Source organism: Pantherophis guttatus, chromosome 11, assembly GCF_059756535.1.
Source record: "Pantherophis guttatus breed Tessera chromosome 11, ASM5975653v1, whole genome shotgun sequence".
Lineage (NCBI taxonomy): Eukaryota > Metazoa > Chordata > Lepidosauria > Squamata > Colubridae > Pantherophis > Pantherophis guttatus.
In genome coordinates, this window is record NC_142073.1 from 23971489 (window position 1) to 23993891 (window position 22403).

The 22403-nt window shown below is 46.1% G+C and overlaps 2 protein-coding genes across 4 annotated transcripts in view; both read left to right on the top strand.

Moving 5' to 3' along the window:
* Positions 1–14092, top strand: part of GLG1 (golgi glycoprotein 1) — an 81691-nt gene extending 67599 nt beyond the window's left edge. Inside the window, exons 22-27 of one of the 2 annotated variants that reach the window (XM_060681538.2) lie at positions 1599–1700; positions 3736–3843; positions 8494–8614; positions 9122–9228; positions 10086–10249; positions 13694–14092. In XM_060681538.2, the coding sequence (XP_060537521.2) occupies positions 1599–1700; positions 3736–3843; positions 8494–8614; positions 9122–9228; positions 10086–10249; positions 13694–13757 (666 nt within the window). In that variant the 3' untranslated portion in view covers positions 13758–14092. Of the gene's footprint in view, positions 1–1598; positions 1701–3735; positions 3844–8493; positions 8615–9121; positions 9229–10085; positions 10972–13693 lie in introns of those variants that run through there. The other variant, XM_087877125.1, reaches the window with a different exon arrangement.
* Positions 14093–16778: 2686 nt separating this feature from the next.
* Positions 16779–22403, top strand: part of PDPR (pyruvate dehydrogenase phosphatase regulatory subunit) — a 42966-nt gene continuing 37341 nt past the window's right edge. The window contains exons 1-2 of one of the 2 annotated variants that reach the window (XM_034425549.3): positions 16779–17009; positions 21257–21546. In XM_034425549.3, coding sequence (XP_034281440.1) covers positions 21317–21546 — 230 coding nt within the window. In that variant the 5' untranslated portion in view covers positions 16779–17009; positions 21257–21316. The remainder of the gene's footprint in view (positions 17010–21256; positions 21547–22403) is intronic. The other variant, XM_034425548.3, reaches the window with a different exon arrangement.

Sequence of the window (22403 nt, forward strand, 5' to 3'; positions counted from 1 at the left end):
TCTTCTAATTCCCAGCATTAAACTGTCTTAAAGAAATCTTGAATCCTTGATAGGGTTTTGCAGGTCACGGGCTTCTCCAGTCCACCTACCTGCCAGAGGTGTGCACTGACTTCCTTACGAATTCCTTACCAGTTCGGTCATTGTTAAGAATTTTGGAGAATGGAAACCCACTGAGCACCTAGAAGCAGGAAGGCTGATGTGCCATGCACTTTCACTGACCTGCTACTGTGTTTCCCCAAAAATACAACCTACCCTGAAACTAAGTCCTAGCTTGATTTTTAGACATGCACCCAATATAAGCCCTAAACCCAAAATAAGCCCTAATTAAGACCCTGCCCACTCCAGGGTGCACGGGTAAAAATTAAGCTGGGATGGGAAGGGGAGCTGCCCTACTACTTACCTTCGGACAGTTGCAGCCAGGCCTCACACCCCAACACCTAGTAAGAGCCTTGGTAGTACAGGGGTTTAAGGCACCCTGTTATTAAGCTGGTTATTAAGACCAGCTGCCTGCAATTACTGCAGGGTTCGAATCTCGCCAAGGCTCAAGGTTGACTCAGCCTTCCATCCTTTCTAAGGTAGGTAAATTGAGGACCCAGTTTGTGGGGGCAATAAGCTGACTTTGTATAAATATACAAAAGGATGAAGGCTATTGCTGAGCACATTGTAAGCCGCCCTGAGTCTTTGGAGAAGGGCGGCATATAAATCAAATTTAAAAAAAAAAAACACCTGCCTTGCTGGCCCATTTCTTCTGCAGCCAGATGGATTGATCCAGAGCTCTGTTATCGGCTGCAGAGGCCTTCAGGAAAGCCTTGCCAGCTGCAGAAGAAGTTCCTGAAGGCTTCTGACAGCGAAAAGGAGGCCTGGGGCAACGCGCACAAGTCAGTGGACGACATCCCCCCAAAATAAGACCTGGTGCCTTTTTTGGTGGCAAAAAAAATATATAAGACCCAGTCTTATTTTTGAGGAAACACGGTAGCTTGGCCTCTGAGCTAGAGACTTGATAAAGCAGTTTGTCCAAACATTAGTGGGAATTAGTGGTCTGGATCATGAATCAGGCTTCCAAACTGTGAATTTGTGTAATCCAGCTGTCTCATCTGGGAACCAACAATGACTGTGGGTTTCAAGGGCTTTCCCTCAGAGGTTAGCTGGGTTTTCAGGGTTTTTCCGTAACCCTGAAAAAATATGAGCTTGATGACGCCAATTGCTATTCATTGGTTTGGAGACAGGATTGGACACCCATCCTCCTGCTCATCGTGCTGAAAAGGCAAAACAAAGCTGCAATTGTGGCTTTACAGAAACAAGGAAAACAAAGGGGGGGGGGGGAAAGCAGAAGTGAAAAGGCAGGTCCAGCCATCTCAGCGACCGCCATGAAGAGAGTTTGCTTTTGAACAAAATAAGTATTGTGTTTTGTTTTACAACTGTTCTACAATGTAGCTTGTCAACTGTTTGGAGAGAATTTTCCTTTTGTAAGACTAGATATCAATAAACTGGCCAGTTTTTATCTCCATTCAGCTGCATGGCAAGTCAGTTGTCGAGAATGATATCAGGCTTGGTTCTTCTCCAGCGTGACGACGATTCTTATTCTTGTTTCTGAACAGCGTCTTTCAACAGACTGCGAGGATCAGATTCGAGTGATCATTGAGGAATCTGCTCTGGATTACCGGTTAGATCCTCAGTTGCAAATGCACTGCTCAGAAGAGGTGGGAGCTTCCAGATTCAGTCCTCCTTCCCCCCCAAATATGTTGACAAGTTCTTATCACGTTTAACCATATCATTTAAATAATAGCAGCCATGAACCGGGGTATAAATCTCTGTGAATCCCTTTGTCACAACTGCCATCATTTATGTTGAATTTGCATTTGTGAATGGAGTGGAACATTGTGGAAAACCAGTTTAGCATCATATATCAGAACTCCCCTCTGGTATTGACCTGTCTGGAACTCAGCTTGTTCATTAAATTCCTTTGTCTGTGGAGATTCTCAGTCCTCCAGGTCGTGGTTGTCCCAAAGGTGCTTTTTTTTTTTCCAAGAGGCAACTGGACTTTCTGGTTTTTCTTGGAAGATGTTTCGCTTCTCATCCAAGAAGCGTTTTCAGCTTCAGAAAGCTAACGAAGCTTCTTGGATGAGAAGTGAAACATCTTCCAAGAAAAACCAGAAAGTCCAGTTGCCTCTTGGAAAAAAAAAAGCATCTTTGGGACAATTCAATTCCTTTATCAGTGGAGGGCCTTTTTTCCTGAGGTTAATAGAGTCTGGTTCCCCAATTTGTCCTTCTACAGTTTAAGATCTTTGTGAAAATAACTCTCCCCTATGTACTTCGGAAGAAACAGTAAAGCTAAAAGCTGGAATTCCTGCTATTTGAACTAGTCTACTGAAGACAAAATGCCGTTGCCAGTCAGTATTTTTTGGGGGGTGGGGGGTGTTGTTGCTGTCTCCTCAGTTTATACCCTCCGCTTCTCTGTCTCTGGTCAAAACTTAAGTGTTTGAGTTCTTGGGGTGAATTCTGGAACAACCCTCTCTGTAGTACAGCTGTCCAGGACTGCAGGGGGACTCCCTGCAAAAATATTTGTGGGTGTTTCTCTGATAGTTGTGCGAAAATAAGAACTTGCGAATACTTAGAGCCATTGAGTTGAAAAAGGCCATTACAACAATCAAGTTTGACTCCCTGCGCAGTGCCAGAATCCAGATTGCAGGCAGTCCTTGATTTATGACCAGTTGCTTAGCGGCTGTTTGAAATTACAATGGACTTTCCCAGAGCTACTTACAACCTGGTTTTGAAGTTGTGTCACATAACACAGTCACAGTCACGTGATCAAATGTTGGGCATTTGGCAAAAGTGCCCATCTTTATGACCTTTTGCACTCGCTTGATAACTGTTGCAAAAATAGTCATAAAATCGGTGACATAGTGACCACATTAAGATCATCATGATTTACAACTGTAATTCTGGGCTCAGTTATCATCCTCAGATTTAGAGCTGTCTGGAGCATCTCCAGTGATAGCAAAACGGTTGGGAAGAAGGACTGACTCCCATTCCGTGTCCTGTTTTCCTGGAACAAGGCAGAGGTTCTTTAGGCCACATTTTCCAGTTTTTGAGAAGGGCTCTCATTCCACTAACCTCTCCCTCCTTCGGCCTAACCAGACTCCCTCCATCTTCCTTCCTAAGCTCTTTTCCCAGTCCTCTGCAGATCCACATTGCCTGACTGTGAACCTGTTCCAGCTTCTCTGAATCTTGCTAAAAATATTGGGCCCAGTGCTTGAGGTTGGACTGACGCAGAATATATGGAAAGGATTACTTCCCATATTTGGAAACTCTGCTTGTATTGATGTAATTCTAAAATCACATTTGCCTCCGTAATGGCCATAGCACACTGCCAAAGCCTATTCAGCTCTTGAGCACTTCCCATTCCCTGATGTTTTTAAACCTATTATTATCAAGGTGGTATTGTCTTAAATGACTAGCTTCTAAATTCGATCCTAGGCCGCATTCCTCAGCTAAAGTTTCTACCCTTAAATATAGTGGTGCTCTATCCCTTGGCTCCGGAATACGAGGATAAACTATTTTGAGCACAAATCCACTTGTCATGGGCCATAGGACAGCATCCCTTCCCCTTTGTTTGCTGCCGTACTTAGAAAACTTGTTTGCCTCTTCCATGTTTCTCTTCTCTTTTATAAATACTTGGACTTTGCTAGCTTGTCCTGTGACGGCTACATTCTAATGTGCTTTATATCCTTACAGATTTTTGCCTTGTGTGCAGAAGAGGCCGCAGCCCAGGAGCAGACGGGGCAGGTGGAAGAGTGTCTGAAAGTGAATTTGCTCAAAATTAAAGCAGAGATGTGCAAGAAGGTGAGCGGTCCTGCCTTAATGGGCACGCAGATAAAAGCACCGGCTCTTGTCTTCCAAGGGGAGGGAGGCATCTCGGAGTCTGCAGCCTTTGTCTGCCTTTGGGAGGCATCTGGAATCAGAATTGTGGTCTTTAAATCCGAGCTCCACAATCTTTTCGGCTTTGCAGACCAGCAGGGAGGGGGGTGGAGAGGGGATTGGTTGGTTCCGCGTGAGGAGCGGGCAAGCGTGCGCACGTGCAGTTCCATTTGCATGAGAGGCAGACACGCCCGCCACTCGTGCAAACGGAGCATGCGTGCATGCGCTCGTCTGCTGTTTGCGCAAGTGGAGGATGCATGCGCGCATGCATGCCCAGCCACCACTTCTGTGGCCTGGTTCCGAATGGCTGTGATGTCTCCTTTCGACGACTCCTCAGATGATTCCTCAGTGGCTCGAGGGAGAATAGCAATAGCACTTAGATTTATATGCTGCTTCACAGTGCTTTGCATTCCTCTCTAAGCGGTTTACAGAGTCAGCCTCTTGCCCCCAACAATCTGGGTCCTCATTTTACCCACTTCGGAAGGATGGAAGGCTGAGTCAACCTGGAGCCTGGTGGGATTTGAACTGCCAAATTGCAGGCAGCCGGCAGTCAGCAGAAGTAGCCTGCATTCTAACCACTGCACCACTGAGGCTCTTAGAATGAGATCATTCCTGGCACATCGGGAATTACTGACCCTGAACTGCCAGCAGAACAGGCCTTGGCTGGGGAGAATTTGCAGGCCAATGAAGAGGAGGGGGAGGAACTGCCTGCCATGGTAGATCTCAGAGCACGCAGGGCAGAGAATGGAGGTCTGCCAGATTGCTCGGGAGTAGGCCCCGTCCCTCTTGATGGGATGCACCAGGAGCTATTTAGCATGGCAGGCAGAGGGAGGCGTTGCTGGAAACACCGTGTGTGAGTCATGGCTGTGTGGTCGTTTGTGTTTCCTGGGACTCTGAATTACTGTAACCCGTGAGCTAACCTAGATGTACTTTTAAGTTTTGCCTGGGGGCTTTATGTTGGTTTATTGGACTTACTGTTTGAGCAGCTTGCTCTTTCTGCTATGGACTAATTGGCCATTGCCTGGGGGATTAGTCTGGCCTTGCTCGTGGCTGGCTTCGGTTGGGGCAGTTCTAAATCTAGGTGAAGAGAACTGCTGGGGGAAGACAAATAAAACAGTCCATAAACCACAACTGACGCGCGAGTGTGAGTGAGTGCGGCAGCACAGTGGCTCAAGGCCCAGATTTGGGCTGTGGGTCCCCTGCTTTAAATGGCATCTTTAGAGATTCCAACTGATAATTTTATTTTGATTTGCGTCTCTCCCTACCTTTACTCCATCTGGAATGGCCCCCCGGCTCCCCTCTTCCCTCTTGGAGGCATTGTTCAGATGCAGTCACAAATCCTCCACCAAGACAGCCTTGCAAGGGCTTCATTTCACATTAATTTTAACTACCAGCTAGTGGTACCTCCAGAACCTCCCTCCCTGGATGAGCACTGTCTGTACTACTACCATAGTAATAATAATAATAATAATAACAACAACAACAACAACAACAATAATAATAATAATAATAATAATAATAATAATAATAATAATAATAATAATAATAATAATAGAACCTCTACATTAGCCGAAACTAACCAACTGATGTATGCAGCAGCTGTCATAACCACCAAAGAACTGGGGTTGAAAATACAAAAGAACCAAAGAGGCAAGAAGGGGAAGCCTAAGTGGAAAATTCGGTTAGAATTGAAGATCAAAAAAGTACGTGGAGATTTGAGCAACTTGAAGAACCTAAGGCAAGGTCAGCTAAAGAACAAGCAGGTCAAAAGCAGCCTGGAAGCAAGATACGATCTAAGGAATAAGGAGATTGCAGTAGTAATTGAAAAGCTGAAGCAGAGGGTTGTTGCCATCGCTGAAAAGATTAAAAGGTATGAAAACCGAGTAACTCAGTTCAAGGAAAACTCACAGTTCAGAGCAAATCAGCACCAGTTTTATAAGAATTTAGAAAATGGAAACGGAGTAACAACAAATGAAAAGCCTGATAAAGAGAAAGCTCTGAAATTCTGGAAGAATTTGTGGGAAAACAACAAGAAGCACAACAGAAATGCAAAATGGATCAAACAGGTTGAGGACTATTAAAGTGCATAAAATGGAAGACGTGAAAATAACAAAAGCAATGGTGCAAAAACAGTCAAGAAAAGTGAAGAACTGGAGTGCACCTGGACCGGATGAGCTGCATGGCTTCTGGTTAAAGGCACTTACAAGTCTGCACAAAAGATTGGCAACCCAGATGAACCAGATCCTAAAAACACCTGAAAATGATGGATGGATGACAACTGGAAGGACATTTTTGATCCAAAAAGATAAAGAAAAAGGAAAGGACCCTGGAAACTATAGGCCAATCACCTGCTTGCCAACAACATACAAGCTTCTTACTGGTATCATTGCAAACCAAATCTATGGATACCTGGAAAGAAATAACTTGCTTCCTGTAGAACAGAAAGGATGCTGCAAAAACTCAAGAGGAACAAAAGATCAATTGCTGATCGACAAGCTAATCCTAAAGAACTCAAAGAAAAGACGAACCAACCTGTTCATGGCTTGGATAGACTATAAGAAAGCGTTTGATTCAGTTCCCCATAGCTGGATCAAGAAATGCCTGGAAATATTAGGCATCAGCAGCAACATACAAAAATTCATGGAATCTTCAATGAACCTCTGGAAAACAAAACTTACGGCTAATGAAGAAGAACTGGGTGAAGTTGAAATTAAACGAGGCATTTTCCAGGGCGATTCCCTTTCACCCCTACTTTTTATACTCTCAATGCTACCACTGACAATCATTTTGAAGAAGATGAACTGTGGATACGAACTTGCAAAGAAAGGACTGAAAATCTCGCACTTGATGTACATGGATGATTTGAAGCTGTTTGGTAAAACAAAAGCTGAACTGAATTTATTAATTGAAAACACAAAAGAATTCAGCCAAGACATTGGTATGCAGTTTGGAATTGACAAATGTGCAACAATAGCAACCAAAGCAGGCAAGATCATAAAAGAGGATGGAATAGAACTAGAGAATGAAGAAATGATAAAGGCAGTAAAATCAGAGGAAGGCTACAAGTTCTTGGGGATTTTAGAAGCCTCTGACTTAATGCATAATAAAGTCAAGGAATTAACTTCAGCCAAGTACATTCGGCGAATTCGTAAGATATTAATGTTCAAATTGAGTGGAGGAAACATCATAAAAGCCATAAATACCTGGGCTATACCTGTGATTAGATACTCTGCAGGAATAATTGACTGGACCCAGATGGAGTTAGACAATTTGGACAGAAAAACAAGGAAGCTTATGACAATGAATCATGCCTTGCACCCTAAAAGTGATGTTGACCGATTATATTTACCAAGAGCAGAGGGTGGTCGAGGACTCCTACAAGTAAAGCAGACTGTGGAAGAAGAAAAATGCAGCTTGAATGATTACATCCAGAAAAGTGAAGAACCAATGATTAAGGAAGTAAATAAAGGAGGCCTTTTAAAGACAACTAAAACAAAAGCAGAATATAAGAAAGAAGTAATTGAGCAGCGAGCTGAAAATTGGAAACACAAAGCTCTGCATGGCCAATACTTGAAAAGTATTGAAGGCAAAGCTGACCAGAAACTAACTTGGAACTGGTTAAGATCAGGAGTACTGAAAAAAGAAACTGAAAGCTTTATTTTGGCAGCTCAAGAACAAGCCCTACCCACAAACTGTATGAAGGCAAAAATTCAACATGTTACCACCAACAGCAAATGCCGCCTCTGCAATGAGAAAGATGAGACAGTCGACCACCTGAACAGTGGGTGCAGCAAAATTTCACAAACTGACTACCTACAACGCCATGACCGTGTTGCTAAAATCATTCACTGGAAATTGTGCCAGAAGTTTGGATTTGAGTACAGCAAAAACCACTGGGAACATCAGGTTGAGAAAGTTTTAGAGAATGAGAAACTCAAGATCTTGTGGGACTTTAGGATTCAGACTGACAGGCACTTGGTCCACAACACACCTGACATAACAATAGTTGAAAAGAAAAAAGTATGGTTCATTGACATTGCAATACCTGGTGATGCACGAATTGAAGATAAGCAGCAAGAAAAAATCACAAAGTACCGGGACTTACAAATTGAAGTTGAGCGACTGTGGAAAAAGAAATCGTGTGTTGTCCCGATTGTAATTGGAGCCCTCGGAGCAATACCCAAAGGGCTACCCCGCTATTTAGAAATTCTAAATTTGCCGGACTTGAACATTTTGACTCTACAAAAAACCACCTTACTCGGAACAGCTTACATCCTCCGACGATACCTTAACAGTTCCTAGATCCTTGGTTAGGACTCGAGCTGCTGAGCTATTAACCAGCCTCAAAGGCTGTGAATCTCACTAAAGATTAAATAATAATAATAATAATAATAATAATAATAATAATAATAATAATAATAATTCTCCTCCTCCTCCTCTTCTCCGCCTCCTCCTCTTCTTCTCCTCCTCCTCCTCCTCCTCCCCCCCTCCCCTCCAAGCCCTTCAATTTTCATTGGCTTGAGAACAACTTGTGATCCTATCTGATCATGATCCTTGTGACTTTCTGCTCTCCAGGAAGTGCTGAACATGCTGAAGGAAAGCAAGGCTGACATTTTTGTGGATCCCGTCCTTCACACAGCCTGCGCGCTGGACATCAAGCACCACTGTGCTGCCATCACTCCAGGAAGAGGCCGGCGTAAGTTTTGCGTTAACTGATCGGTCTGTGGAGTGCTGAGACCGCTAGGCTGTTCTGACCACAAAGCCCGTTCACTCCAGATCGTGGCTGCTTACAAACCTGGAGGCTTTGCACTATGAATACCACACTAGAGATGAAGGATCCGGGCATTTTTTTAACCAGCTTCTCAATGATTTTGGGGTGGAAAAGTTTCAAATTGCAAGTATCTTGTTTTCAGGCTGTCTGTAAGATGAGTTTTTTAAATATTTATTTTGGGGATGGCCTCATGCACTAAGCCAGGGGTGTCAAACTCGTGGGCTGGATGCGTCACGCACAGGCCACGCCCACCCCCAGTTTAGCGAAGGGGGAAAACTCGCGATATGTGACGTGATGACACCTGTGCACTAAGGGGAGCCTCCCTCCTTTCTGGAGATTCTGTCCTATTCGTGGTTTGCAGTGTGGCAGGACCTTCCCTGACCCTTTCGAGGGAGCCCTGCCTTTTATGATGGCGTTTCCTTCATTCTGCAGAGATGTCCTGCCTCATGGAGGCTCTGGAGGACAAGCGGGTACGGCTACAGCCAGAATGCAAGAAACGCCTTAATGACCGCATCGAAATGTGGAGCTTTGCTGCAAAGGTGAGTGAGGTGGCACTTAACGTCTTTCTTAAATGGGAAGAGAAGAGCCCTTGGCGTGCTTGGAAATGAGGAGGAAATTAAGGGGAGGTAAAACAGATCCTAGGAAGTGTTGCAGGTAGGTTAGGTCTCATCCCCATACAGCTCGTCCTTGACTTACGGCTACAGTTAGGACCAGAATTTCCATTACTAAGCAAGGCTTAGTAATTAGGACACCCCTCAGTTAAGTGAGTGGTGTCTGATTTTACAACCTTTTCTTGCTAAGCAAATCCACGGTGGTTCTTAAGCGAATCGTGTAGTTGTTAAGCGAATCTGGCTTCCCCCATTGACTGCCTGTTTGGAAGCTGGCTGGAAAGGTTGCAAATGATCATTATGTGGAACTTTACCTTGGATGCATTTAAAGAAGTGTACCTTAACCTTGACAGCTGAGGGATTCTGGGAGTTGAAGTCTGCACATCTTGTGCAAGTTGCCAAGGTTGAGAAACACTGAATTAAAAGGCATCAAAGATGAACAGAATTTTTGACCTTAAAAATGTGGTTCCCATCCTTAGACACACTTGGGAAGTTTTAAGAAAGGTAGAGTAATCATTTCCCAGAGCAAACTGGGGATCTCCGAAATGTATTTGGGCATGTTCTAACTCTCTGGTTGCGAGCTTCATGGTTGTTAAGGTCCAGTGTTGCACCTTCTAGCCAGACTGATACTTAAGAGATTTCTACAGAATTTGCCCAGGTGAAAGGAGGCTTTTATTAGCATAACTTCATTGGAACAGACGATTGTTTGTCTTCTGCCACCTGTCTTGGTTGGGTTGGTGTGTCTTTCCCTGGACTCGGTAGCTGACGGCTCCTTTCCCTCTTGCCAGGTGGCCCCCGCAGAAGGCTTTTCAGACCTTGCCATGCAAGTGGTGACGTCTCCATCCAAGAACTACATCCTGTCGGTGATCAGCGCAGGCATCTGTGTCCTGTTCCTGATTGGTCTGATGTGCGGGCGTATCACTAAGCGAGTGACACGAGAACTGAAGGACAGGTAGAGACGACCTTGGTCATCGGAGGGAAGGAGGAGGAAGGCCTGCCCGATTTGTACAGTCTTCTCTGTATAGTCTCCCTCCCCACCTCGCTCTCCTTCAGACAATACAAGCCAATTAGAACAGCAGCAGCAGCAGCTCGTGTCGGCTGGGTTTCCCATCCTGTCCAGCAGCTTTGTTACCCCATCGTTAGCCACGGTTGTTTGCCTGCCTGTAGACAAAGCTCTTTCTTTTCCCTTTTTTTTTTTTTTCTTTTCCCTTTCTCGTACTGTTGAACTACCTTCTTCGACATGCTCCAAACCAGACTGACAAAACTGCAGCCCGGGAGGTTTTTAAAGCCAACCTTTTAAAGATCCGTTCTTGGCATAATTTTGGGGGCAGTGCGTCTCGGTGAGGAAATATTTGCGCCCTGAGTTTAGGCAGGACAGGACTTGAAAGGATGGGACATTTACCTACTGCTCACCACCACCGACCCTGGTTTGGATCTCTAATTTGCCAATGAACCAGCATCTTCAGCTCATAATCTGTCAGCAAAATGGTCTCAGAGGAATATCATCTCCCACCAGTTCTCCTCTTTCTGTCACGAGGTTCTGTTTGTGTGTATTTTTCCTTTCCTTTCCTTTCCTTATACTGGTTTGTTCCTCAGTTTCCGCCAACAGGCAAAAGCCGTTCATTTTCTCCGTTGTCTTTTGGGATTAATAAAATATCGACCACAAGAAACAAAGTCCGGTGGTTTTATAGGTTCCCCTCATAAAGCTACGTCCTATCCCAGTGGAAGCTGTTAGATGAGGCAAGTGAGGGTGTGTGAAGCAAGTAGGTATCTTGGAAAGTGACCCTGAAGATTTGGGGCCCCAAAAGAGGAGGGCTGTTACTTGGGTGATGATTAGCAGGTGACCTTCTCCCCGATACGCAGATCCGGCCTTAATCAGAAGGGGAGCAGGGTTCATGCTCTGTCAGGCTTGGGAAGGAGGAAAGGAGCACCTTCTGGACTCGGTTCCTAAGCAAGAATGGGTTGGTGGGGACTGTTTGCCTGTTATTTTGAAAGGAAGTGGTAACTTTTCTGCAGCAGCACTGTGGATAGCCCTCCTGGTCTGAACCTGGAGGCTCCCCTTGGCCTGATTGGGGAGTAAAAGAAGCTGCACGTGCTCTTACATTGGCACATGGGACAGTCTTTTAACCTGCTAGCCATAGGTCTCCGCCTGCATATGCTGGGGCTGAATCCTGCATTTGGGTGTTCTGGCCAGTGCAAAGCTTAATGGCTCACCCCTCTCCATTCCCCTGGCATGTTCCAGCTCATACCAGTATTGCACTTGCTAGACAGATTCTACCTTTCTAGATTATTTTTTTTTTTAAAAACATTTAACTTCCCAAAAACGGAGGGTGTTTCTGTCAAGGGACCAGGCGGTCAGAGTGTCTGGACCAGCTGTCGCTCGTAACTGTGAATATTTGCTGCTGCTCTGAAGTGTTGGTGAATGGTGTTTCTACAAAGTTTAACTTTAGGAGACTTCCTACTGGAAAATGAGCAATGTGGTATCTGGTTTTGCTTCCCTAGAGATGGCAGTTTGGTGTGTTTTATTTTTTAAGTGACTACTGATTCCTTTTTTTTTCTTCTTGCTATCCTGAAAGGTTCTTGGATCACGGTTCTTTTTGGGTTCCCCCCGGATCTCCTAGAACAGGGGTGGGGAAGGCACCATGCTGGCTCAGGAATTCTGGGAGTTGAAATCCACAAGTCATAAAAGGGCCACACTTCCCCACCCCTGTTCTAGAAGGTGGGACTGGTAAGACACGTGATCTAAGAACCCAGGGGATGCTGCAGGTGTCTTCTCTCCTCTGCAGGATCTAAAAACAACTCCAGTCTTTTGTCAGACATTAGTTTCCTCCTAGAGACATTGGCCCATGACCTTGAGATGTGCGATTCTGGCACAAAATTGGATACGCGATAGGCCAGAATTAAGAACCGCAGAAAGGGAGAAGGCAATAGGGCACTGAAGCTCTGTGGAGAGGCTGGCTGTGGATTATGGACTACAGAGCGCTTAAAAGAGGCTAAACCATTAATAGGAAGCAAGGAAGAATCCCAGTCTCATTCAGAGTTGTACAATTGGGCAAGATGCCAGCAAGACACCTGGATTGGTCTTGGCTGTCTTGCCGCATTTGCTGACAAAGGTGAAAGTCTCTGCCCCCCCCCCCCCCGCAGTCATTTTAGCTACTGTGTCTTAGAAAATTACATAACACACACATTTTTTTTTTATTTTTGCTTCCCCTCAGCTAATTGTAGTTGCCTTTACCTGCATTTCCATTGTTTTAGGTTGTGTTGAGGCTAAGGAACGATGCTTCTGCGGAGAGAGGAGACAGGGCACCGAAAAAGGGGCTCCTAAGCAATGGCCCCGAGATAGCTTGTCCGGTCTGCCCCAAGGGCTTAAGAGGCCCACTGCTATGGAAAGAGGCTGGACGGCCTCCAATGTTGCTGCAGTCCCCATGCTCCCTTCCCAGGACTTTCTGCAGGGAGTTCCCCGGCTGCCTCTTCCGTTTTACTTTTCAACCTCAGAAACAGATCAGGAGAGATTAGGCTTCATTTCCACTCAGGCTGTGCCACACCAGATTAATTCTGCTTAATTAGATTAATTAATTCAAGGAAGGCGGAGAAGGCAGTGCTTGAGTTTTGCCAGTCTGCCGGTTTGAATGGTTTAAAACCCTCCTTAGCTGGGAGCCAAAAGACTCCTTCCTCCTCCCACTTCCATACAGTTGTGTTTTGTGCTTTGCAACCGTTTGCAGGAGGAGACGGGTTGGTCACGGAGGGCTCCTCTGCCTAAACTGGGTGAGGATGCAGGGCCTTGTTTTCCAGGATCCAATCTGGGTCGGTCACCGGGACCAGAAGTTTTGTCTTCCGAGTTTTCGGACTTATGCTGGAGCCCATTTTCAGGCAACTTCTCTGTGTGAAGAAATTCCCCGAGGATGGGCTTCCAGCACGACTTTGAAAGCTCAGAAGGCAAAACTTCTGGTCCTGGTGACCGACCCAGATTGGATCCTGCAACACGTACATTTGGCCTTCTTTCCATCAGACAGGCTGCCCCCCTTGTCTCAGTGAGAGAAAATTAAGGCACAGCAAATAGCATCAGGTTGGCCCCATGCTGGAAGGCTGAGGGAGGACAGAAGGGGCTGTGTACTGAACCTAACTGCGTTTTGGACCAAGCCTTATAGTTATTTGTCAGGAAACTGCCACTCTTTTGAGCCAGCAATGACTGGCTACATTTGGGGACTTCGTAGGACTGGCATTGCTTCCTTCCACTGCCTCAAATTTGCATTGCGGCCCACCCTGTGGCCCCATACCTGGTGAAAAGGTATCTGGAGTTTCCTGAATTGGCACCAAGAGGCATTTCCCCTGCAAGGCAGCCCAGAACCAATTAATGTCTTTGATGCTCACAGTTTTGATTTTGTTTTCATTGCAGATCCAAATATTGGATTTTAAACCAACACCCACCCATACACACCAAACAACTTGGAAAGGCCTAGCTAGGTTATGTTCGGTGCCCTTCTTGCAGCCTTGAAAAGCAGCCATTGGAGACATGGTAAAGAATTTTTTAAAAAAACAACAACACAAAACAGCAAATGTTGGCTGATCTTGGTTCTTTTTAAAAAAAATGTAATATTGATTTTTTTTTTTTTTTGTAAATTGTTTGGTTGTTGTTTTTTTTTCTTCTTATCTATGTACAAATTCTTGGCCATTCTTTGTTTTTACATGTTCATGCTGTGTAATTTTTGAATTGTTAACTGAAATACTGAACATAATGTGCATTTTTCTGTACAGATGAAACGGGAGAATTTAATAAAAAAGAGTCTGCAGGTTTTATGTTTTTTGCTGTGTTTTTTCTCCGCTGCCTTTCATGGTCACCCATCTGAGTTCTGCTACTTTTCAAGGTTATTTAATTGGGATTGGTGTCTCTGGACTTTGCCCTTAAGCGTTTCTGAATTTCTTGAAGGACTCCCTGATCTTCCTCATCATACTGACCAACCAGGGGGATCAGTTCTCTGTGAACAGATGCCCCAGATCAGGGGGTCTCCATCCTTGGCAACGTTAAGCCTGGCAGACTTCAACTCCCAGAATTCCCCAGCCAGCAAAGCTTCTGGGAGTTGAAGTCCACAAGTCTTAACGTTGCCAAGGATGGAGACCCCTGCCCCAGATTACTACCCTGTTTCCCCAAAAATAAGACATCCTCTGATAATAAGCCCAATCAGGGTTTTAAGCACATGCACTAAAATAAGCCTCCCCCCGAAAATAAGCCCTCCCCAAAAATATTTAAACGCAGAGCTGGAAATCAGGTGAGATGGCAAGAGAAGCCCCATCTTGCTCCACGCACCCCAAAATAATAAGACCCCCGAAAATAAGGCCAAGCGCTTATTTCGGGGTTCAAAAAAATATAAGACAGGGTCTTATTTTCGGGGAAACACTGTACGATGGGCCAAGCCTTGACCTACAACAATGGGCCACACAGCAAAGGCTTGAAAACGACCTCGGCTGGAGGCTGCTGGGTGAGATGTTTTATTTATTTTGGAAAATGTACATAGCCGCCTATACGATCTAGGCGGCTTAGAGAAAATAAAAACACAATGTAGAAGAAATTTAAAAAATAAAAGGGGTTATTTTAACCTGGCAACAACACCACACTCAAATCAGCCATTTGATGGGCTCCCTCTCATCTGGGTTTCCTAGGCCCACTGGCAAAACCACGTCTTCAGGGCCATCCGAAAGGGGGTCAGAGTGGGGACCAGTCTAATTTCAGGCGGGATGATGTTCCAGAGGAAGGCAGCCACCACGGAGAAGGCCCTTCCTCTGGGTCTCATCAGTTGGAACTCCTTACGGGATGGGACATGCCACGTTCCTTACTACCCCATTCTAGTGTATCAGGTGGATGTGACTCAGGGGTGAAATCTAAAAATTGGTTATTACCGGTTCTGTGGGTGTGGCTTGGTGGGGGGGGTAATGTGATGGGCGTGGCCAACTTTTTTTTTTAAACTTTTACTTTTAAAAGCATATTTTCTACAACCTGTTCGGCTGAAGAGGTTGTAGAAAAAATGCTTTTAAAAGCCTCTGACGATCCTAGCTGAGCCGCGCGATCATCAGAGGCTTTTTTTTTTTTAACTTTTAAAAGCATTTTTTCGGCCAAAGAGCTTGTAGAAAATATGCTTTTAAAAGTAAAAAAAAAAGCCTCTGATGATCGCGTGGCTCAGCTGGGCATGGGGGGGGGGTTGCAGGGATTTTTGCTACCGGTTCTCCAAACCATCCGCTCATCGCTATCCCAAACCGGGAGCATTTCACCCGATGTGACTGGCAAGAGACGGTCCCTCGGATAACCTGGTCCGGAGCCATGAAGGGCTTTAAAGGTGACAACCAGCACCTTGAATTGCACCCAGAAGCAAACCAACAACCAATGCAGCTCTCGCAGGAGGCAACACGGGCACACCGAGGTCTACACAACCATGTGGGGCTGCTGCATTTTGAACCAACTGGAGCTTCTGGATGCTTTTCGGGGGAAGCCCCATGTATAAAAAGGTAAAAGTTCACCTCACCCATAAGTGCTAGTCGTTCCCGACTCTAGGGGGACGGTGCCCATCTCCGTTTCAAAGCCGAAGAGCCAGCGCTGTCCGAAGACGTCTCTGTGGTCGTGTGGCCGGCATGACTCACCGCCAAAGGCGCACGGAACGCTGTTCCCTTCCCACCAAAGGGGGTCCCTATTTTTCTACTTGCATTTTTTACATGCTTTCGAACTGCCAGGTTGGCAGAAGTTGAGACAAGGCAGGGGAGCTCACCCCGTTATGTGAGACTAGGGATTCGAACTGCCGACCTTTCGATCGACAAGCTCAGCGCCTTAGCCACTGACCCACTGCATCCCTAGCCCCATTGCAATAGTCAAGACGGGAGGTGACCAGGGCATGAGTAACTTGTGTGTTAAGAAATCTGAGTCCTCAAAATTCTTAGGAGAGAATTTTGGTAAGAATTCTTACCAGAAGAATTGACACACAGGAGATGGGCAATGGGAACATTTTCCTTCCCCAACTCCCATTCAAATAAATAAATAAAATAAATAGAGCAGAATAGAATAGAGCAGAACAGGAGCTGGAGGGGACCCTGGAGGTCTTCTAGTCCAGCCCCCTACTCAAGCAGGAGAAGCTGTCTAGTCTCTTCTTAATTTGGCTCCGGTTCTTGCCAAGTAGGCTCGGCAGCTGATCGGACTGGCCGCAGCGGGCGTTGCGTTGGACCCGATCCTCCGGCGGCGCTAAAAAAAACAACAAAAAAGCCGATTAAAAAGTCGCCCAACTTCCACGGGCATCCAAGCAAACCGCCCTCCCTACAAAGGGAAGAGTGCGCAAGCGCAGTACGCCGGCGCTCCTCGTGGCCGGTCGCGTGGCTCGACCAAAGCGCGCCTGCGCTCTCTCTTTTACCCCTTGTCCCCGCCCCCTCCTCCCGCCCCCAGCGCCGATTGGCTGCCGCCCGACGGGTTGCGGCACGGGCAGCAGCCGCGCGACTTTGTCGCGCGCGGGGCTGGCCGTAAAGCGCGGGCGTAAAAAAAAAAACCAACAACAACACAGAAGGGGAAGGTCGCGCGCCGCTCTTTCCTTTTCCCCCCCCTCCCACCACCTCCCGCGACGATACCTGCGGGGGCGGGGCCGAGTATGCAGATGACCCGCCGCGGGGCGGGGCCGACGATGCAAATTAAAGCCTCCAGGCAGCGCGTTCAGGTGAGCGCCGCGCCGGAGGCCGCACAGGTGGGTCCTTGGCGGCCGGGCTGGGCACCGGGGGCGTTAGGCGGCCCCGAGAGGAAACCCGGGTGGGGGGGTAACCGCCTCGCCCTGTCCTTCCTTGCACTCCGAAGGGTAGGAGCGGCGCCCCCCACCCACTTGCCACCCTTATAGTCCAGCCCCCCCTCCTCTCTCCCCCCTCCCCTCTGGGAAAGGCCTCTCCGCATGGGGGGGGTCGAAGAAAATGCCTTTCGGGGGGGGGTTGGGGTTCGGGGAGGGCATTGCCACCCCTTTTTTTCCTTACCTGTCGGCTCCAGACACACAGGTGAACCCCTCTCTCTCTCTCCTTCACTCCTCAACGACCCTCCCCTTGTGAGGGGTGGGGCTCAGAGAGCAATTTGAGACCCTCTCCCCAATAGGATGGCACCTCTGAGGTTCCTTGGCCTTAAGGACCTGCTCCAACAGGTAGATAGTGCCCCCCCCCTTACTGAGTTTATTTATTTATTAAATTTATGTGCCACCCGTCCTACTTTTGCAGTGGCTGTAGGTGGCTTAAGCTTCAGGGCTTTCCTTGGAGGAGGACATTCGCTCCTTCTTCCCCCCACCCCCTCCCCGCCTTTCCTCACCTGTCGGGCTCTGGACCCCACAGGTCAACCCCCCTCTCTTTCCTTCGCTCCCCAACGACTCCCCCCTTGTGAGGGGCGGGACTCAGAGAGCAATTTGAGACCCCCTCCCCAGTAGGGTGGCACCCCTGGGGTTCCTTGGCCTTAAGGATCTGCCAGGCAGGTAGAGAGCCCCCACCCCCACCCCCAAGATTTTTACTGGGTTTGTCTATTAAATTTGTATGCCACTCATTCCACTTTTGCAGCAGCTCTAGGTGGCTTATCAAATGATGTATAAGGTAAGGCAGGTAGTCCTCAACTTACAACAGTTCATTTAGTGGCGGTTCAAAGTTACAACGGCACTGAAAGAAGTGACTTGGGACCGTTTGTCGTCCTTACGACTGCTGCAGCATCCCCCAAGGTCGGGATCAAACGCTAGACAGGGGACTCAGATTTATGACAATGGCAGTGTCACATAATCGGCTTTTGCAAACGTCCGACCAGCAAGGGCAACGGGGGAGCCAGATACAATGAACAACTGAGTTACTAACTTAACAAGTGTAGTGATTCACTTAACAACAGTGGCAAGGAAGATTGTAAAATGGGGCAAAATTCACTTAGCAAATGTCTCACTTTTGGGCTCAGTTGCGGGCGTAAACCAAGGACTACCTGAAAAAAATGGACCAAATGTCGAATAGGTGGACCAAATTAGTGGAAAATCTCACAAAGAGATTCATGGCTGAATTTGCATCTGGTTTCTTGGATTCAAATCCACCATGCAAATCTGTACAGAACCATGAAAATTAAGAAAGATTAAATAAAAGACTGAAAAGTTAAGAAGACGGATGACATAATAGGGCAGGTGGCTGGGATCTTATCTCCATCCTATCAGCCAGTCCCAGCAGAGAGCATCCCACTGGGGCCACAGGGCAGCTGGCAGAGCCAGGTTTTAAGGGTCTTCCAGCAGGCCAGGAGTGTGGGGACTCGTCCCACCCCACCTCCCGTAGGAGAAGAGTCCAAAGGGCCACAGCAAAAAAGGGGCTCTTCTCCTGGACTCCACCAGCCGAAATTCTTTGGCAGAAGGGATCCAAGTACGTCTCTTGACTGGGGTGGGTGGGACAAGCTTGGGCTGAGACGGCTCCTCCGGGGAACCAGATCTCTCTGATCAAGCACAAATAGAAAGGGAAAAGATAACCTCATGCTGAAGAGAATTGTAATGGTGCTGTGAGAAAAGAAAAATATGTTCTGGTTTTGGAAAAAAAAAGAAAGAAAGTTTCAGATATGAAAACTGGCTGGGTGACCTTGGGACCAACTCACTCCATAGTGTCCTTGTGGGAAAATAACCAAGCAGATTAATAATAATAATAATAATAATAATAACAATAATAATAACAATAACAATAACAACATTATTATTATTATTATTATTATTATTATTATTATTATTATTATTATTATTATTATTATTATTTTATTTCTATACCGCCCTTCTCCCGAAGGACCCGGTGTACAGCCTATATATATGCCTATATATTTTAAAAAGATATAATAAAAAGATATCCAGGGGCAGTTATTTATATCCTGGGTATTTCAAGCAATAGAAATAATTCTATTTCTTTTGTTCAGTTGTATCAGGTTGGAGACTCCCTGCAGTTTTCTTGGCAAGTTTTGCAGAAGTGGTTTGTCATTGCCTCCTCCTAGGGCCAGTTTCTAGCCTGATGCCTTAACCGCTATGCCAGATTTGCTCTCCAGTTATAAATTACCGTGCAATAAATGAAACATTTGAGGATTTTTCCTATAGGGCAGTTAATACAAATGGCTCTGGGAGACTTGCTAGTCAGTCCCATGGTTGAAAATAGGAGGAGGTAGCAGGCATTCAAATTAGATTATTCCTAATTATTAGATTAGTTGCATCCAGGGTTTTTTAAATCAGAAGGAAAGAATGGTTGAGCTCTTTCTTAAAAAAAATATAAAACTTGGCTTTTTATAGAGATTTGCCTCCTCTTCCCTTTATTGCCACATTGTGAGTCTTTTCTAGGAGATCACTTTTGTACTTAAGGGCAAGGTGTGACTGAGTCAGTGCTGCCCTGTGGCAGTAAATGTGCTTTTGGCATTCAGTGGGTAAATTGTTTTAACCATGGAATTGTGCCAAAGCACAGCATATTGGCTCGATTCACACTAGATCAAACTAACATGGTTTCTGATGGGTTGCAAGTTAGGGTCTAGGACTTTTCATCTCCGACTCTTCATTCTCCTCGGGCGATTCTCCCCCGACTTATCTCCTCAGCTGGCACACCCCCAGCCATTCGCCCTGTGTCCCACACCCTTCGACACAGCCCATTCGCAGAAAGAAGGTTCGTCTTTCGATAAATACAGGGACGCTGTTACTTCACGCTGCGATCCTAGCATTGAATTTAGTGAGACTTACTTCCGAGTAAACCAACTGTTCCTCAAAACAACGTCGATCTTCCTTTATTTTATTCTCCCCCACTCCCAATGGCCTGGGCTCCAGTTCAGACAAGGAACCAACTACTCTCTGGAATGTGATTGAGTGAAATGGCCTTTTCTCTCTGCACCCTGCCTTCCTTTCCTTTTTCACAGACACACACACACACACACACATGCTAGTTGCCATGTTATGCTGGGCCATGTCGAAGGGTGTGGGACACAGTGGACAGTGGCCCATTCCCCAGGGCGAATGGCTGGAGACGTGCCAGGTGAGGAGATAAGTTGGGGAAGAATCGCCTGAGGAGAAACGCCCGAGGAGAATGAAGTGTCCAAGACAAAAAGTCCCATTCTGGCAGGTTAAATTCACCTGGGTCTGTTTGCATCACATTTAAGGTGTATAATACATACTAGGGCGTATTGTATGATTGCTTAACTGGACTTGGGATCAAGTATATTATGTAAATGTATCTATATGAGGCTGAAAGAGAAGAGGTTCAGCCATTGAACTTGACCAAACTTGTGTATCCTTTTGATTTTTTTTTTTTAATTTGATTTATATGCCGCCCTTCTCCGGAGACTCAGGGCGGCTTACAAGGCGTTAAGCAATAGCCTTCATACTTTTGTATACTTATACAAAGTCAGCTTATTGCCCCCACAAACTGCGTCCTCATTTCACCTACCTTAGAAAGGATGGAAGGCTGAGTCAACCTTGAGCCTGGCGAGATTCGAACCTGCAGTAATTGCAGGCAGCTGGTGTTAATAACAGGGTGCTTTAGACCACTGTACTACCAAGGCTCTTATATTTCTGTATATGAGGGGCTTCCATCACTCCACCAATATCCCCAGTGGAAGTAGCGAGTAGGGATTATTGTACTTGCAGAATGCATTTTTGTTGTGCTCATATTCTTTATTTTGGTGGTATTATATGGTTTGCCCCAACATTTCTTATTAATTGACTTTTTAAAAAGCAGAGACAATGTCTTTGTTTCAATTCGTGGCTTCCAAATACTAAAGTAATAAAAAAGGGCTTCTGGTGAACTATCACTGCAATCATTTTCCAAAAAGGGCCAGATCCTGTACTTAAACTTTTACAGGTTCCCACCCATCCAAAAACGTTAGGAACCCTGATCTCTTCACATCGGAGGTGGTGATGCTGACCGATCTCATTGAGGTTGCTGAAGTCGTATTCCAAGCATTAATGAAAAGCATGTTCCTCTTTTGCAGAGCTAGCAGCAGCTGTGAAGATTTATCTGTGCGTCTTTGGAGAACCGACTGACCGTCAGCATGATGTTTCTCCGACGATTGTTAGACCTCCAGTGGCAAAGAATGACTCTGACGTGGTGGAAGCTCTGTGGCTTCCGGCACAGTAGCAGCAATGGAGCTGAATCTCACTTGATGCCCCTGCCAACACAAGCGCAAGTCGTTATCTGTGGTGGTGGAATCATGGGCACCTCAGTGGCATATCATCTCTCCAAGCTAGGGTGGAAGGACATTGTCTTACTGGAGCAGGGCAGGTAAAGGATTATGTTTTTTTGAGAAGGTCACCAACTCTGGCCAATCATAACTTCCTTGGTCTTCCTCCTCTCAAACCACACACAATTTGTTCTGAAATGAATCTTCGTTTATTCTCTATAAACAATCAGATTTCCTCACTCTGCCTTTTTTTTTGCACTGGGTGCTTCTTTCCTATAACGTATACCTTCATGGAGCCCTTTAATAAGAAGTAAAAGAAATGGAAATGGGCTGGTCACATAGCAAGAAGAACTGAGGGCAGGTGGACCAAGATGGTCATAGAATGAATTCGACTTGATCAAAAGCATCCACGAAAGAGACCTAAAACAAGATGGAGAGATGATATCAGCAAGTATGGGGGGCCCAATTGGCAAAAGAAGGCTCAGGACAGTCTTGGTTGAAAACATGCAGAAGAGGACTCCATCCTGCAGTGGATAGACAGTGCCTTCAATGAATGAATGAATGAATGAATTGATCCCCTGTTCCAGGGGTGTCAAACTCAAGGCCCACGGGGTGCTTAAATTTGGCCTGCGGGGCCGGCCTGGAATTTAATTTAATTTAATTTAATTTATCAAATTTCTATGCCCCCCAACTCCCAAGGGACTCTGGGCGGCTTACAGCAAAAAATAATACAACAAAGAACATAGGAAAATTATTAAAAAACATTATAAAAACATTTTAAAAACATTAAAAGTCCATGCACACCATTCATGGCCAGATCTTGCAAGATCACAAGAGCGAGATCAACGGCCCCAGGCCTGCCGGAAGAGCCAGGTCTTCACCGCTTTCCAGAAGGCCAATAGGGTGGGGATGGTCCAGACCTCAGGAGAGGTAACTGGTTCCAGAGAACTGGGGCAGC